This window comes from Macrosteles quadrilineatus, unplaced genomic scaffold, assembly GCF_028750875.1.
Source record: "Macrosteles quadrilineatus isolate MER2022 unplaced genomic scaffold, UCM_ALF_1.0 Scaffold_2__2_contigs__length_208266976, whole genome shotgun sequence".
NCBI classification, from domain to species: Eukaryota; Metazoa; Arthropoda; class Insecta; order Hemiptera; family Cicadellidae; genus Macrosteles; species Macrosteles quadrilineatus.
This window is the reverse complement of record NW_026542595.1, coordinates 93,575,560-93,595,306: the sequence shown is the minus strand read 5'-3', so window position 1 is coordinate 93,595,306 and position 19,747 is coordinate 93,575,560. Positions and strand designations below refer to the sequence as shown.

Sequence of the window (19,747 nt, the reverse complement as noted above, 5' to 3'; positions counted from 1 at the left end):
GTGCGCACATCACTTGATTTACCCGTGGAAATGCAAGGTATTTTCAGGTTTTGCAGAATGTTTACAAGCTCGTAAATTTTCGTAGTATTTTTGTAGATTTATAGACGTTTTCAAGCTCCAAACAGTATGTTGACATTGAAGTAAATGTTGTGTTAATTCTTGAGATCTGAAACAAATGAGTAACAAAGGATCAATTTCTTTTATTGAAACAAGTTCAGTTGAGTAATAAATAGTATAATTTGAGTTATTTTATATTAAGAATAAACAATTCCAAATGCCAATAAATTGTTTGTTTGTTTTTATTATTGCAAGAATATTAAGTTTTAGTTTTGGATGTAAAAAAAAAAAAAAATACAGGAAAGCAAACAATAAATTGAAAGATAATATCATTTTTAATTTGAATAGTAAATGAAAATAAATCGAAATCCATGGAGAAATGATTGATGTTTAGTAAATGTTTGGGAAAAAGTATTAATGTACATTGTAAACTGTTTTAGAAGCTATACTTATCTGATACCGTGTAGAGCTGTGCATTGGAGCTGTATGCAGATTTGTCCTGTCGTAGCTGAGGCACCAAACAATCCCCAACTTGAAGTTGTTATCTACACTCCTGGTCAAGAAACGTCCTCGGCCGACACTGATAAGCAGAGGAATCCCAACGTTGCCAGCTTTATTGCGGTATTGCCAAATTGAACGTAGTGAGTTAAAATCTCATGAACTCTTAAGCTCCAAAATTTACATTTTAAAATTTTATATGATTTTATTTTATTTTAATCGTCGTTGTATTATAAAGAATGAAGATTGTTATATTTTTACCTTTAAAATTGTTCTAACAAAATGTCTTAAATTTTTATTAGTTAACTAACAGTTTTAGGGGGGGAGAATTGTACCATATTGTACAATATTTCAATATATTGCAAGTCGAGAGTAGCAAAACATGTAATGGCAAGGCAAAATGGCTTCAGCCAATCAGATTTCATCTTTGGTAGAATGTTCTGGAAGCTGGTCTTCCTCGTATATAAGCCCGGTGACCACGTGTCTCGGTCTTAGTTCGTTCTTGTTGCATCTGCTATTAAGTAAAATCTCTCAGTTGTGCCTTTTTATGTAGTGTGTTTGGTTAAACCCCAATTGGGGTTTTATTATTACAGTATACTTCTATTTTGATACCAATTTATGTATTTGGAAATGAGGATTTAATAAACCGAAGTATTATTCTATTTGAATGAAGAAGTTTTTATTTGATGAATCCTGAAGAAGAGTATTTTATTTTATTTTATCAATGTAAATTTAAGTTGTACTGCAAGTAGAAACAAGCGGTACAGATTTAAGTTTTATAGGGTTGGATTCGCAAATTTTGGTGTTATCACCATCGTTTATTTGGGAAAATTTAGACATGATTGATCTCACCACTTTCAGAATGGTGTTCTATGTATAACCTGTAACACTGCGATCTTTCCAGCTCTTTTTTCTTCAAATAGGCTCCGCTAACTGCATAATTTTGGCAAACGACATTTCATTCTGCCGAACTAATGGTAGCTATTCCTGTGAATTGACTTTTTGGTAGATTTTATTTATAAAACATTGTTCTATTTAGTTTAAAACCAGATAGAGTCCAAACATCTCAAGAAATTAACACAATATCAGGTTCGTTTATTAGCTCGTTTGACGTTAAGTCCCATTTTTCAATTGAATTGAGGTCGATCAATACTAAATGTTCAAAAACTTGATTAAGTGAATCAGTGAATTACACGGATATAACGATTGTATACCCTATCAATCACACCACCTCCGATTGAAATGGAGTGTCACAGCCAGGCCTGACCTTGGGGCAATCCTTCCATAACACCCTTCAGGCAATAGAATGAGCAGATCTGTCTTGATCACGCTTGAGTGTTTGAAAACCATATTAAAATATTCTGATCCCTTAAATTATAAATTAATTATAAATTAAATTAAATAAATTATAAATTTATAAATTTTAAGTCATAACCAGCCGCGCCTGGTGTAGACCTCTCTGGTGTAAACGTGAAATTGAAGATTTTGATGTTGCTTACCCAAGTTATTTGCATGATCAACATAATGATCTTCCATTTTTACCTGAAAATAAAAAAAACTTCAAGGTTCAAAGGTATCGAAGCTACTAACCACATTGGAGAAAAGAAACGATACGAGTGTCATTACCTTAATTTGCAACAGTCACTAGAAAATGTATTAATTTTAAATAAGGTTCACAGAGTATTATGCTTTAACAAAATAATTAATGGTTAACAAAATACATGGAATTTAACACAGAGAAAAGAAAACTTTCTCAGGGTAACTTTAAAAAAGACTTCTATAAACTGTTGAACAATAGTATGTTTGGCAAATCTATGGAATATTTGCGAAAACGGTTTGATTTGGAACTTGTATGATAGGAAAACGATTAAATAAACTCATTTCAAAGCCCAATTTCAAGAATCGAATCGTACATGACAGTAATTATTGTGCAGTTGAATGCTATAAAGAGAAAAGGTATTATAACAAACCAATCTATATTGGTTGTACAGTACTAGAATTAAGTAAATATAAAATGTTTGATTTTCATTGCAATATTATGAAAAAGTATAATAAGGATAGAATATCAATCCTATACATTGACACAGACTCCTTTTTCTATTTGATAAAACGATGATTATCTTGACCCTGAATTAAATTCTCATCTTGTTTTATCAGACTACCCAAACGGTCATAAATGTGTTTCAAATAGTAACAACAAAAAAACTCTTGGTAAATTTAAAGATGAGACAGTTTGCATAGTTATTGTAGAATTTTGACCTAATCTGTTTAGTTTTATAACCGTAGATGATGATTATTTGGAAGGAAAGCTTAAGCTTTCATTATACAAAGCTAAATGTGTTATCAAACCTGTAATAAGAAATCAAATAAAATTTTCTGATAACCAAAAATGTCTGTTTGAAAATGTTACTTTGAGAAAAGAAATGAGAATGTTTAGATAAAAAAATCATCATGTTAAACTGTAATTGTCAATAAATCAGCTCTCAATTGTAATGATGATAAGAGGATTATATGCAACGATAGATTTAACACTTTAGCTAATGGCCATGGGGAATTACAGTATCCAGAACTATCAAATATTCTAAGGTAATATTATAAAATGAACCATCAATATCTTGAAAATTTCAAATTCTGTAGATCATGTAAAAAATGAAAATGATTAAACTGTGTTGTTTATTTGTATAACATGTTGACTTTTGGACTTTATTGTCATTAATAACTGTTAACATTTTTTCAAAGAATTTCTTTGTTTTTGTTAACAGTTTTGGAAATGCGTCCTCATTGTATGACTTGTCTGACAAATCAGATGAAGAAGAAGAAGAATTGTATTCTTTTTTAGATTTCTTAGAAATTTTCTGTTGGTTAGAGTATTTACGTTTGTAATTTTCATATGATTTAACAGAGGCTTTAGTGGATTTCTGGACAGTTTTTTTCAAACATTAAAATTTGGCGTATGAGGTTGTCAATTTGTTGAACGTGATAATATGAAAAACTTTTGTTCTTTAAGTTTTGTTTTTCTACTTCAGGCAACCAAATATTAGAGAAATCATTAAATTCAATTTCCAGATAGGAAAGGCTTTCAATATCTTTTTGTGACATATTAGGATTCTGTGCATGAACATGGTCAAAAAGTGAATATGTTACAAACACCCATTCAATTGGGTGCACACAGGATCTATGAGTATGTCTTCCCTATTTCTTAGTCTATCCATGACCCTCTCCCACTTAACTAAGCTATTCATTTCAATTATATGCAAATTCTCAAGAAGTTGTAAGACGGTGAAGTAAACAATACCGGGTACATTGGAGGCGTGACTAGTTGATGAACGAGGCTCAGATGTGACTGTGACTTCTTGACTCAGATCAACGATATCAGCAGGATCCATAACCGCAACAAAAAAAAACGATAGCTTTAGTACTAATGCAAGTAATAATAAAGCAGTGTTCCATAATATAAATACCATATTAGTACAGAAAAATCATTTATTAAAATCCGGTTTTTTAGATCTATAAATATTAACAAAAATCACAGTTAGATATCCATACGATAAATCCATAAATCCATACGATGTATTTTACATTCTCAAACAAATCAGTGTAAAGCGATTTAATAAACATACAATGTGTTTAAAAATCATTTACCAGTGTAATTAAGTAATTTAGCAACAGTCCGTTGTTTTTGATCTACAAATATTAACAACAGCAAAAATCACAGTTAAATAGTTAATCCATACGATGTATTTTACATTGTTGTCAAACAAATCAGTGTAAAGCGATTTAATAAACATATTATATATATATATATATATATATATATATATATTTATTTACAAATTTACGTATTTCTTCGGGTTAACCAGCAAGAATTGGAGGATAGAAGAAACCTATATTCATTGGCTATTGAAAATGTTCATAAATCAGTTTTGAAAATTAAAAAAATGCAATTGAAAATGTTTGGAATAGTGTTTAAAAATTACCTCTCATATGTACGGATGCGCCATGATCAAATTGAACGTCCCTTCGAGGCCACCCAACCTCTGACTGGGCTCGTCAGCAGTCAGCTCTTTAATGAACTGCCCTAGCAGAGGCGGTTGGACCTCTCCGGCGTCGTCCGGGTCCCCCTTCAGGTATGTTTAAATGGTTGTATGAATTTGAATATGACTCTTTACTTGATCTATTTTGTACAACATTTAAAGGGTTTCTCTGTTGTATGAATTTGAATATGACTCTTTACTTGATCTATTTTGAAAAAATTTTTCTCACATGTACAAAATTTAAAGGGTTTCTCTCCAGTATGTAATAATAAATGAACCTTCATTGTAGATCTAGTTAAAAAACCTTGCCCACATATTGGACGAGAAAGATTTCTGTGGTAACTTAATATTTTATCCATTTCACTGTTTCAACCTACAACAAAACATTTTGTTATAATTTAAATTATGGTTTAACAAAACAAATTACTAAATTTAATTTGTTTAGGGCTACAAAATAATATTTATGGTTGTTCTTTAAAGTGTACAACATTAGAGATATCAAAATAAGTATCTATTTATAAATAATTGTTTTTCTTTTTTGAATTTGTTTGGCTCTGCTACATGACCGATTTAATGATTAGGTCTTAAATTAAAGGTATACAAGCATAGATTCATCATTAAACATCGGCATATATTAATCTATAATCTCACTTGGTTTATGTATACAAAATCTACTGTCGATATAATTCATTTATAAGTTGAATTTAATTTCTCTTTTTCAAGTTTGTTTAGCTCTTTTCCCTACCAATTTTTATGTTTAAAGTCCCAAATTAAAAGTATGCACACAAAGATTTAATATCAAACATTGGCAAATGTTTACCTATCGTATTTCTTCAACCAAAAAATATAATGTGATTCATTTTTTAATATTTATTTCAATTTAAGATACATATTACCAGTTATAAGTTTATAATTCTATATATTTTGGTCTAAAAACTTTTAGTTAAATATTGGCTTTCATTTAAGCTATCAAGTTTTTAAATCAGATGATTTTCAAGTAAACACAAGGTAAACAACAAACATTAAAATCATTTTCTAAAGGGTTTCTCTAAAAAGTTTTTCTATGGTTACAAACCAATTGCTCCAGTATTTTTTATGTTTTTTTTATATTTTAGACTAAAAATAATTGTATAGGTTGATAAGTTAAGCTCAAGATAGTATATTATTAAATCAAAAATTGATAATTTCTTGGATATTATATTTAATTTATTGCTTTGAATTAGCACAGGTTCTAGTTATAGGTTAAAATATTAGAATTATACTTAATAACAATTGTTGGTATCCAAAGGGTTTAATAATATAAAATTAAATGATAATCTTTTGTTATATTCTAATATGAACTATATCTGTTTAGGCAAAAATCTTTAAAGGGAAATTCCTGGGGTTCTATTGTTTGGAATCCCCAATCGGTTAACCAGAGGAGAATATTTAACAATTTTATATATTTCCATAGTAACAATTAAGTTGAAAACAATAACAAATGATATCTAACCAGCTGACATTTAATATATTAATTTAATCCATGCCTTTGGCTCAAGCTACTTCTTCCATATAGCATATTTTGCATTCATTGCTTCCTGGATTATTGTTTTGTACATTTGTTCTTAATTTGTTATGATTAACCTCCTCTTGTTTTAATTTACATTCATTTGAAACTTCTTGTTTTAATTCTTTTGTTGAAGATTTTGCACATACATTACTAACAAAGACTTTTCCCTTGGTTGTTAGCAAAAAATAACATTTTGAAAAGTGTCTATCGTGTTCAAGCAAGGTTCATCTGATTCTTCATTCCAATTATTTAACCCCCCACCATAGTAATAGCATATAATGCCATCTTCTTTCCCTGTAAAAAAAAATCCGGCCTCGCTGAACATTTCAGGTGTAAATTTAGGTGTTTTTGGCCATTTTTGATAAGATTTAAGTCTTGAATCCATTAATTAAAACTGGGGAAAGGATGGAAATTTGATTTTATTTATTCGTAAGTTTTGTAGTGAAGGTATTAGTTGATTTTCAGAGATATCTTTTACGGGAACATTTCCACATGGCATGTTTTGAACAAATTTACATGATGCCATCTTTTGTGATCTAGTGTGGAATCATCTCCCTCAACCCAAGATCCAATTTCAACATCACAAAATGCACACTGAACAATGTCTTCTCTTTAAAAATAATATAATCCAGCAGTAGCCATTGAACTTGAATTTAAAAATGAAACTGGCCAATTGATAAAACTGTTAAAGTCTTTCTGTTTCATATCGAAATCTTAGAGTATCAGACATATTCAAATTTACCAATACTAACCAAAATCCAAAGAGTACAGCAAGGATAGCCCATGCAATACTGACTGGTCTCCTGTAGGATGTTGGTTCTATAACCCACATGACTACCCCCCCCCCCCACATGACATGGTGGGGGGTTTAAACTCCACTTGACTAAAGTGGGGGGGGGGGTTATAGCCTTACTTGTAGGTGGTGGGGATTATGTTTTGAAAAGGGAGGGGGCATCAATCTAAATATTCATTTTAAGACTGAATCAGTAAATATTTATTAATTTTAACTTTTAAATCAAACCTGTAGCCACAATTACTACATTAATAAAAAAATGCATAAGCTACGTATAATAAATTCTAATTATACCCCTTTAAAACTAAATAAATACATTATATTATATTAGATAATAAGTTCATTGTCAAATAAATTGTGTTTATTGAACATAATATTACAAAGATTTTTGTACTATATATTAAGATTTTTATATTTAAAATCTCGTCCAAGAAGTTGGTTATTTTCTTCAATATATACTGTTTTGAATTCTTGTAAATATTCCATTTCCTCTTCAGTTAGTTGGGGTTCTTGGTTTATTTGATTACAGTTAACAATTATTTGTTCTTGAAAAATGTTGTTTTGTATTTCCATTTTATCTAGGAATTTGGTCTCGTCTTCTGTCAGTTTGGGTGTTTCTATTTTTAACATTATTATTATTTTTATTTAGAGGGATTATTAATTATCAACCCTTGATAACTATTATTATATATATCCATTGTATCTAAGAATTCTATCTCTTCTTCTGTCAGTTTGGGTGTTTCTATTTTAAATGTATTGATTTCAGAGGCATTATTAATTATTTCTTCTTTATTATGCAACGGTTCATCAGGAGTTATAATTCTATGTTCTGGTTGATAATAACCTTCGTCTCCAATAGTTAATTTTAAATTTGTAACTTGTTTTAAATATTCTTCAGAGTTTTCTCCATGTTGTGATTCTGTCTGTAAAAATGTATCTTCTAATGGCTCATCAGGAGTTGCATCTACATTTTCTGGTTGATAATATCTTTCATCTCACATATTTAATTTTTCATTTATATCTTGTTTCAAATATTCCTCAGAGTTTTCTCCATGTTGTAATAGAAATTCCATTTTAGTACCATTAGATTTGTTTTTTTCTGAGATTCTTGTATATACTAAATTCTTTTCTCTTTTAGTTATGAACTAGGGCTTTGCTCAAAATCTTCTTCAAAGTTATTATATTGTTGTGGTGTAACATTGGCTTCATTAATATTAGTTTTACATACTTTATTCTTGTTCTTCTTAGTGTATTTTCTTGTTTTTGTTACTCTTTTCCAAACTAGTTGTTGTTCTTCTTTTGGAAAGATATGAATTAGGAATAAATTTAAATTTTATTTTATATAACAGAATTCAAGATCACATTCTTCCACCTTAATGTCCTCTCCGTTGTGAAGCATTGGTATAACAGTTAGTCTAAAATAAGAATACACATAATGTTACATAGGATTTAGTATACAGTAATTATTATTATTTCAAATTTGGAACATTTTACTAATAAAAATATCATAAGTAAAACATTTTTTATGTAGGAACAAAATCTCATCATGTTTTTTAAAAGAATATTGCTTATAAGGCAGTGTATTGATCTCATTATTACGGATGTAACGTGACTGCTTGACATTATTTTTTTTATTTATAGTGGTTGTATAACGTTTATCATATCATATCATTGTTACTGCTATATATTGTTTTATTTATAGTGAGTGGTTGTATGTTGTGTTTTGTAGATTTAAAAACCTTTATATTTTTCCTAATTTTAAAATTATTATTTAATCATTTTTTTATAATCATTGAAATTAATATATTTATACAACAGTTTTGGTAATAATTTTTTCTTTGCAAAGATACTCATTTTTTCCCTTTTTCTAAATAAAAATCAATCATAGTTTTATATATGTACAATAATAATACTGCTAATCTTGCAGATCTTCTTAGAAGGGGTGGATCTCCTATTCTTGCAGATCTTCTTAGAAGGGGTGGATCTGCTAATCTTGCAGATCTTCTTAGAAGGGGTGGATCTGCTAATCTTGCAGATCTTCTTAGAAGGGGTGGATCTGCTAATCTTGCAGATCTTCTTAGAAGGGGTGGATCTGCTAATCTTGCAGATCTTCTTAGAAGGGGTGGATCTGCTAATCTTGCAGATCTTCTTAGAAGGGGTGGATCTGCTAATCTTGCAGATCTTCTTAGAAGGGGCGGATCTGCTAATCTTGCAGATCTTCTTAGAAGGGGCGGATCTGCTAATCTTGCAGATCTTCTTAGAAGGGGCGGATCTGCTAATCTTGCAGATCTTCTTAGAAGGGGTGGATCTGCTATTCTTGCAGATCTTCTTAGAAGGGGTGGATCTGCTATTCTTGCAGATCTTCTTAGAAGGGGTGGATCTGCTAATCTTTCTGATCTTCTTTGAAGGGGTGGATCTGCTAATCTTGCAGATCTTCTTAGAAGGGGTGGATCTGCTAATCGTACAGATCTTCTTAGAAGGGGTGGATCTCCTATTCTTGCAGATCTTCTTAGAAGGGGTGGATCTGCTAATCTTGCAGATCTTCTTAGAAGGGGTGGATCTGCTAATCTTGCAGATCTTCTTAGAAGGGGTGGATCTGCTAATCTTGCAGATCTTCTTAGAAGGGGTGGATCTGCTATTCTTGCAGATCTTCATAGAAGGGGCGGATCTGCTATTCTTGCAGATCTTCTTAGAAGGGGTGGATCTGCTAATCTTGCAGATCTTCTTAGAAGGGGTGGATCTGCTAATCTTACAGATCTTCTTAGAAGGGGTGGATCTGCTATTCTTGCAGATCTTCTTAGAAGGGGTGGATCTGCTAATCTTGCGGATCTTCTAGGAGAGGGTGGATCTGCATTCAATTCACATGGTTTTTTTTCTTCTAGTTTGTAAATTGAATTAAAACACATATAAAAGTAAATACATTTATAGTTAGTAAAATAAAAAAAAACATGTTGCTACATATATGATATCTTTTAGTTTTAAAACATATTAATCCTGATTCAAACATTTATTTATCAGGTCAAGTTTGCGAACAAAACTATTTCAAAAATGCATAGATTGTAATGTTTCTTCTGTTTTTATAAAAATAAGTATATTTTTATTAATATTTTAACCAAACTATTCTCATAATAATACAACTTTAAAATATTGAGAACAGAACATATACCTCTTAACTTCTGTTGTTTGAACTGTTAAATTACAGTACCTTAACAATGCATTTTCTTTTTTTCTGCTAATCTTGCAGATCTTCTAAGTGAGGGTGGATCTGCTTTTAATTCAGATGTTTTTGTCTCTTCATCTGCTGTAACATAAACACAATAAGTTTGGAAAAAAATGTAATGTTACAAAATATAAATTTGAACAAACCAACTGTGAAATAAATTAATTTGGATTTCATATTTCCACACAGCTAGTCCAAACATATTAAATACCACACATATATTATAACAGAAAGTGTATTATTCCAAAAAATCTAATTGTTAAACTAAATGTTAATGTTTACAGGAAATAATTCAGAATCTCATCCTAAATATTATGAGAATTATTTTTTATGTAAATGGTATTAAGATAGATTGATTCAAACAAAATACAGACTAAACAATTTTATGTTTGTGACATAATAAAATTACAAGTATGTTGCTAGTAGCTTGTGTCAGTAGCGATACAAAAATTGCTGTCCTCGTGAAGTACACCGCGCCATATGTCCCCTATACTCACACTTGTGCCAGTAGCGATCCAAAAATTGCTGTCCTCGTGAAGTACACCGTGCCATATGTCCCCTATACTCACACTTGTGCCAGTAGTGACACAAAAATTACTGTTCGCACGATGCACACCACACCATATATCTCGATTTTACACCACGATATGTATCTACTATAGTAAGCATATGATTGTGACGTCATTACGTCACGTGACTTTGTGCCAGTAGCGATAGAGGTACCTCTGACATATGTCCCCTATAGTAGACATGTCATACATAGCATGCTAGGTATGTCATACCTAACAATGTTTGGTACCCTTTTGTGCCAATAACCGCATATTCTCACTACTAATCTACATTAAAGACAACAAACACAAAATTTTCACACAGCCAATTCACACGTATATGACAAGAAACCGATTCAACTTTGGATACACAATACCCAGACTAGGTTACAGAATAAATCTTTCTAATCCATTTTATATTGCACATTGTATCGAAATCTTCCAAACAATATCATTGAGGCAAAGAGTAGCAGTGCAGCCGTTTTCGAGAGAATGGTTAGAGAGGGGCTGTTACACGTCTGCCTCACTGCTACTGAAAATTTAATTCATTCTTCATACGTTTGAATTAAAATAAGACCGGATTGATTTTTGTTTTCAAATTGTTAGAAATATTATATTTTGAGAGCTCATTACATTAAATTTAATTTTCTTTAACTTAACAAGTGTTTAGAACTTATATTCTGATGGTTCTATGTTCTCCAGGACTAAGATATTTGATTTTATTTTAAATTTTAATAAATACGTTGTATTATTGTTAACTATAAAAGTTGTTTAATGTAAGTGTATACTATATTACTAACTCTATATAAAAGAGAAATGTCTTCCTGTCTGATCAGTGGTGTGGTTTTTAAGAAATGAACAGTCTGATGAGATATGTCACTTTTGGTCAGCATACTAGTAGATGTCATATAGAATAAACCTGGGTCAATCTTATACACTGTATCAGTAAGTTCAGGCTTATTATTGATCATTTTTTGAAGTAGAACTGCAGTCACTACACCTTCCATAGCCTGACTAATATACATTTTATAATGATCTAAGATTGCTGCTTATCCAAGTCCCGCACTTTCTATATCTGCTTTGGAAGAAGCATTACAGAATAGATCTAAGAGGCGTTTTTCATTATTCAAGAACCCATGGTACATCTTTAGATATAAGTCATTCACTTTTCGGTGTACTGTGCCTGATTAACTTAATTCCCCGATTAGAGCATCAGCAGCCATCATCTGACGCTTTTTACGCTTTTTCCTAGTCATCTCATTACTAGTGTTAGAAAAATTTGCTATCTCTGGTTGTGTGTCAAGATCCTCTTCATCTGTGTACTCATTCGGGAACTTTCAATTATTCTACCTCTGCTCGGTTATCATGCAGCCTACTTCCGTGTTTTTTTGTTTTTTTTTTTTTAATAGTGCAGTGAGGTTCATGTTCGGAGGTTTCGCCACTGGAAAATGACCCTTTATCATCCACGTTAGTATTATTGTTTTAGCCATAAGGTCGGCAGTGGCAAACACCGACCCGTCCATATATGTCCCAAACAGGATGAAGTTTGCAAAATCGTTAAATAATCACTTTTTGCAAATATTATTAATGCTTTGTATGTATTTTCCTTGTTTTAATTTCGGTTCAATGGCTAACAGCACGTCACGGAAACTTCTCTTCGTGAGCATGCTATTCGCACTCTTCACTCGTGAGCAACACCCTGGATATGTGTAGCGTACAGTCGACGCTAGCTCACCTGCAAGATGATATGTTCCATAGAAAATCATCTGGTCTGACATGGCGCTTCGGAACCAGAACTCAGTCACATCCCTTCTATTGTAGAATTTCCTTCTGCGTCAAGTGCTATACGCAGATTCTCTGATTGACAGGATGTTAAGACACTTTCGTTACCATGTTCCAGCTCAGATGCATGTAGTTGTTTGAACCACTTTTCTCTACTTCCCCTCAAATGTGTAGCTGTTTCAATCAAATTCTTCACTGCATACAAGTCGTTTCGTAGATCGTCTAGACCATATGCGGCAGGGATAATCGCATCGGGATTTGTCAATAATGTGTTAGCAAACACAGCACCCGGGATAGAGTTCTTGTTGATGAAGTTCCGCCGCATATCTATTGGAACTAGGCGGTCACTAAGACTCTCCACCGTCTGCCTCAAGTTTGTCAGATAAACGACTTCAGGTACGGGAATCAATCTCCGTCTATTATAAAATTGTTGGGCTGGGAAGAGTGGAACAAACTGGACATTATCATATTTAAATGATCACATGATGACGTATTAAATGATGACATACAACAACTGATGCACCTTTAAAAACAGTAAATATTAACTTTCATAATCAAAATGTAAAGAACTTATATGAACATGTATTTTTAATACCAGAGTTTTCAAATTATAGAAATTATATATAGTCATATGGTTCAACTGAAGTTATTGTTCAACATGTTTTAAAATCACTTTCAACAATCAGACACTTTGAAAATAAGACGGGGTGTGAAATAATTCAAGTGCCAGATGGTGAATATAATATATATTGTTAACAATAAATGACATATTTATATACATGGTCTAGTTGTATCTTTTATTTAATATTTCCCACATTTCATTATGGGTTTTATCAGTTGCTTCATTAAGTAGCCCATTGGCCCACATCAGCAGGAGACCGTGAGCGAGGGGATAAGGCTGTTTCTCCTTGTACTTGCGAAGACGATTACACACTTGTCAGTTCACTCTAACAACACGGTGGTCGAACCGTGGCTCAAGTGCAAAGGGGTAGGTATTTGCCATCACAAATACAGGTGTTCTATAAACTGGTTCGGGATTTCTGAATTTAATGTTAGCCAAAAATGGCTTACCTTGGAGTAAATTTAATACAGTCTCATCGTAGGACCGGTCGAAGTTACACTCGTCCCACTTTATAACCCTTCTGTTTAACCCTTCTGTTGTGGCAAGGTTAAATGTTTCATCATCAGGAAAGTACCTAACTACGTGATAATGCTTTTTTATCGTCACTGAGAAAGCTACTCAGCTTATCCAAAGAGAAAGAAAGCAAGCAGAAACTGTCAATAAATTGAACAGTCATGCCATCCATTTTCTTAATAAATCTTATTAAAGTATCTGTTGTGTGGAAAATGACTTTAATTTTTCCATTTTGTTTTCCTAGTTCTGGTATTATGAAATTGGCATCGTATTGGGACATAATATGGACGACTACATTTACAATCCTTTGATCTCTGTAAAACAGATTGCAGCGATTATGAGCAGCTCCATAAAATCTTCCTGAGATATGGTCGTGTGAGCGAACCTTTTTATTTAGATCGTCAAAACCCCCTCTTAAACATATATGTTATGTAGTGGCCAGATCGAACTCACGTTTATTTTTAACAGTAAGTTCAGGAACATCCGAGACAGCTTGCCGCTGAGTCAGTGGTGTCTCAGTGTATCATGTGTCTGGCCATGTCGCCTCTTTCTATAACATAAAAACACTACAAGCAGTAACATGGTTCAAGAACACAGAATTGCAATGACAAAAAACTTGATTCTATAATCATAGTTGACCCTAATACTGGAATCATCAGTTCTTAACTTAGTCAACAGCTTTGTAAAAATACTAATATCAAGAGTATCTTGTTTTCAGTCCATACTCGCAAAATATCATTCAGAAAACTTTAGAGTTTACCACCAAAAAAATGATTATACTACATGATTAACTTAACCTAGGTAACGTCATAATACAAGCGTTTGTTGTGTGTACTAAAGCCGCTCGCTGGCAAGGTCAACGCCTTGTAGAGCTGACTTCGGGCGTTTCGTCTTTCATCTGTACCCTATCTACATTGTGTGTTGTACTCATCTACCTAGACTCTTTATAACTCAATTCAAAAAGATTTAACTGCATCTACTTAATATAAATTAAAAATTTGTATCTCCATTTTTATTAGACCATTCGTAAAACATAACAATAATTATCCTAGACACTCAGCCTTTCATTAATATCTTACTTGTGTACAAACATTATTATATATCCCGTGTAGTAATAATTTTACGACATCTCTTTCCTCTAGGTAAAAGTTGTATATAAATACTTACTTATAGCTAGATTTATGCTTATAATAACCCATTAATCCAACCCATGTCCAACCCATTAATCTGTAAACATCTGACGTGTATTCACGTCAAGAGCTCTTAGTAACATTCCACTTTCTCCGCGCTGGTATGCCCTAGGTAAATGCACGATTAAAGTTATCAATGCATATAGCTAGACATAGCTACTTTCCTCCTAGGTAATATGTTAGATGTCAAATCTGTACAATTAGCTAGTTAATTTCTAATCTATATAGGTAATGTGTTAGGCTTGAAAACCTACACTATCAGCTAGAACAATACCACTCAAATATATTCGTTCTTATAGTATGCATTCATTTATATTTATACTTAAATCTATATAGATCCATGATTTTTCTCCTTTTTTACACACCTATATATTTATTATTTTCTTATTTACGTTAAAGCTCTCCTTATCGATTCACATTTTACTTAATTCGGTACAAATACTCACGGTTTGATATATTATCATACTTGGACTTTGATATTTAAATCTTTGTAATATTTAAAGTGTGAAAGTATAAATTAAATCCACGATTCGGTTACACTCGTATATAAGTTTAATACGAATTCAGTCACGCAACAATAAAATTATTAGCTAGTTAGTTCTACATGACCAATTCTGAGTTTAAAATGTAAAGATTTTATAACATGACAGTATACGTACATTACTACTTGGTAAAGATAGCACAGTCATTTAACTTACAAACTAGATTCATTCTACATTCATTGGCCGTAATTCACACACTCATTCACTACACTCTCTCCTTCCATTCACTCAATCTTTACTTCGTTAAACATAGATACCGTCAGCTATAGTAAATATGATCTATACCTATTTCGTTATCAAGCTATACCAATGGTCTATTAATGAATCTTAGTACAGGTACTTTTATTATCAATGCTAGGTAGACGTGTAGTACACACAGATGAATGATGGATCGATTTCATTCGGCCCCCTCCCCTGAGTCACCACAAGTACGACTCATTCTTCATTGGGGCCCGTAACGTAATACTCACTGACGAATTCCGCAACAATAGCCCCCAACGTACTGCTTGTATCTGACTCCCCATCACTGTCCTCGGAGCCCATAGGGGATTCTTCATCCGAATCATCCCTATACTCGAGGAATTCCGCAACAACAGCCCTAAACGTACGCATACTGCTAGTATCTGACTCCCCATCACTGTCCTCGGGGCCCATAGGGGATTCTTCATCCGAATCAACAACAGCCCTAAACGTACGCATACTGCTTGTATCTGACTCCCCATCACTGTCCTCGGGGCCCATAGGGGATTCTTCATCCGAATCAACAACAGCCCTAAACGTACGTATACTGCTTGTATCTGACTCCCCATCACTGTGTTCGAGACTGTTCGGCACCTCGTCTTGTGCCTCATCCTCTGTGCCGTGAGGAGAATTTCCTGCCTCCATTTTCTGCCTATATGTGTCAGTTCCTACCACTTCACTAGACATCTTGTTTTATAAGTACAGTAATATAAGATTCAAATTTTATACATATGCCCTTTAACCTTAATCTAACAGTAATACGCCTTGCTTATACGAAACAGACACACAATTATTATTCTACAGAAAGCATTTCCTACAATTCTTATCGCTTATAAAAAATCATTCAAGCTCACCAAAGTTCTTACTTAGTGACCACGGCAACGGCGACCAGGATGGTGACGATGTTGGATGGTGACGATGTTGCCAAAACGCCCCGTGATCATTGGACCCCTGCCTCGTCTCGCTGTTGGTAGATTCCAACTATCATGTAGCGGCGAACGTCTTCTATCTTCTCGCTTCTTTCTTCTATCTTCTATCTTCAAACAAGCGGGTCGACACAGATAAAAAATCAGTCTCTTGAGACGATAATGTCCGAACTATCCCGCCCGTACCGGTCACGAGAAAAGTCCAAGGGTCTACAGGAGTAATCGCTGCCACCACTACTCTAATTAAGGGAGAGTAGGCCCTAATAACACAACGGAGATAAAAAGAGATGATAAAATAATTACTCGGGATGATGAATAGTTTTGATGCTGAAAAAGTTTGAGAAATGATGTGTACCCCCGCGAAATGGGAGTTTGGGAAATGATGGGTGAACCGCGATTGTTGACACCCCACAACAACCCATCGATATATATCGACGCAACAACCCCACGATGGAACACCCCACAACAACCCATCGATATATATCGACGCAACAACCCCACGATGTTGACACCCCACAACAACCCATCGATATATATCGACGCAACAACCCCACGATGGAACACCCCACAACAACCCATCGATATATATCGACGCAACAACCCCACGATGTTGACACCCCACAACAACCCATCGATATATATCGACGCAACAACCCCACGATGGAACACCCCACAACAACCCATCGATACATATCGACGCAACAACCCCACGATGGAACACCCCACAACAACCCATCGATATATATCGACGCAACAACCCCACGATGGAACACCCCACAACAACCCATCGATATATATCGACGCAACAACCCCACGATGTTGACACCCCACAACAACCCATCGATATATATCGTCGCAACAACCCCACGATGTTACACCCCACAACAACCCATCGATATATATCGACGCAACAACCCCACGATGTTGACACCCCACAACAACCCATCGATATATATCGACGCAAAAACCCCACGATGTTGACACCCCACAACAACCCATCGATATATATCGACGCAACAACCCCACGATGTTGACACCCCACAACAACCCATCGATATATATCGACGCAACAACCCCACGATGGAACACCCCGTGATCTTACACTCAAGATGAGTGTGACGGCTTCAGTTAAACCTGCCACTTAACTCCCACTTTAGTTGTTCACATTCGGAAGTAAAAAATATCAATTCAAGTCAGCTGTAAATACTAATAAGAGGTACAAATTCTGCTCCCAAGATTCTAAAGTTTTATGATTATGAGAATAGTTTGATGAAAATATTTATGAAAATGTACTTATTTTCATGGAAACAAAAGGATCATTACAATGTAAATATACTTTTAATACGATTGGGTGAGCTACATGTGAAAATTGTACTTGTTATCAAGCGTGGCTACAAGAGCGAAGTTTTTGTTTAATAGTATATCAATCTTGAGGCATTAAGTTGTGCGCCTGCCTAGTGCCTAGCCAACTATCTGAAGACGTAAGTGTGACACAGATTTTCTATCTTGTATTGACGGCGTACTGAAATATATAAAAAAACCGTTGGTGCTATATAGACTGTACCAGTATAAAAGCAATTCTATATTAAAGAGTTGAATTTTTATTTTTACTTATCTCAGTTATTAGGAACACAATAAGTGTATTTACACTATGTTTGTGTGTAAAAAATAATGATGAACATGTTAAAATTTAAAACTAAACACAGTGTTATTTGGCAAAATGAATTTGAAGGCTTAGACAATTTGATTGGTGAATTGAATACAATCACTGAGTTTCTAGAAAAACTCATTTTAATATCTTTAAAGAAAAAAACACATGTGATATTTCACACATTGGTAATAGCAAACGAGTTGTTAAAACAAAGAATATGCCAATTTCAACAACTGAAGGACAATGTCATATCTCCGGTGCGTTTATTGTACCCCAAATGGGTTCTTATCGAGTGGTTAAGATATCTTACCATAAAAAAGAAAGTTTCCAAAGGATTGTGTGATGAAAACTGTTTAAGCACTTTCCATTCATCTACTATTGAAGGAAATCAAATTGATTATCTACAAGCTATGCCAGTTTCTTCCTGTAGTTTTGAAACTCATATGAATTGTGGACCAAGTGGACTACCCCCGACATGTTTGATGAAAAGAAAGACGTGGACTGACAGTTATGAGTTAAAATATATTTATCGATCAATCATAAGTACATTGGCCGACAACTTTACTCAGGATATATTACTGCTTGGCACAATCAAACGGCTTTCAGAACTTATCCTTTTGCGTTATAGCACTCAAATCGAATTCACCCCAGGCGTTACAAACTATCTGATAAAATCGAAAAGGCAGGAGTTTAGAGAATCTCTGAACCACATTGAATATAAAATCAAAGAATTATTGTCATCCCATTGTGAATCTTGAAGCTCATTTTTCGTCTCTAGTTTCCATTGAAACTGGTGGCAAGTGTCGACGAAATTTTGTTTCTATTATTTTAGAGTTAATTTCATGTTTTGTACGTTATTGTTTGGTTATACAACCAGAGGATGAGTTATCTTTTATGGTTAAGATTATTGGATTTAGGTCTCATTGATTCATGGACTGATTGTTTACTGTAAGTTTTTAATTATATTTCATAATAGCTTTTAATATGTTTAACCCCTATAAAAGATCTCAGCGTTAGTCTGTTTGTCTACTAACATTCCTAAAACTTTTAGAAATATGTATAATTCAACGGAAAATGTTTAATTGTATACATTTTTTGGCTTGTCAAAACCATTCATTAAAAATGATAGTCACGCACAAGACATGACATAAGGAATGCAACACAGTCTAGATTGATGTACTACGACACAAATGTAGTATGCAGTTAAACAATGCAATTCCTGGCTACGGTGTTTATTTATTAACAGCCATACCTATACACAGAAAACTGGTCTTATGAACTGCCAAGAGGAAGCGACAACAAAGACAAGGTTATAGAGTTAAATGTGACATTGCAGTTTCTAAGTGGGGGTAATGATTGTGCAATTTTGTGCAGTACTGCGTTACACAAGAAGCTCGTGTAAGGCAGGAGAGTATGGTGACCTAGTCCGAGCTAATTAACCTCTTCATAATACACTATAATACTCTACTTGAAAGATGTTTATTTTTATATTGTTTATAAATATTTTTTTTGTCTCGATAACAAAAAAACTTATTTACGTCACTTTTAAAACGTTTTAATCTCTGTTATTTCCGCTTTTCTG

The 19,747-nt window shown here is 33.4% G+C and overlaps 2 protein-coding genes across 2 annotated transcripts; both read right to left on the bottom strand.

Annotated features, from left to right (window-relative positions):
* Window positions 1–4,535: 4,535 nt before the first annotated feature.
* On the bottom strand, window positions 4,536–12,806 carry LOC128984595 (serine/arginine repetitive matrix protein 2-like). The gene is made up of 4 exons (XM_054403932.1): window positions 12,590–12,806; window positions 10,174–10,232; window positions 8,834–9,763; window positions 4,536–4,676 (listed from the first exon to the last, which is right to left on the bottom strand). The coding sequence occupies exons 1-4, from the start codon at window positions 12,804–12,806 to the stop codon at window positions 4,536–4,538; spliced, it is 1,347 nt and encodes a 448-aa protein (XP_054259907.1).
* A 2,977-nt stretch (window positions 12,807–15,783) lies between these two features.
* Window positions 15,784–16,275, bottom strand: LOC128984594 (clumping factor B-like). Its single transcript, XM_054403931.1, has one exon. The coding sequence runs from the start codon at window positions 16,273–16,275 to the stop codon at window positions 15,784–15,786; it is 492 nt and encodes a 163-aa protein (XP_054259906.1).
* Window positions 16,276–19,747: the final 3,472 nt, after the last annotated feature.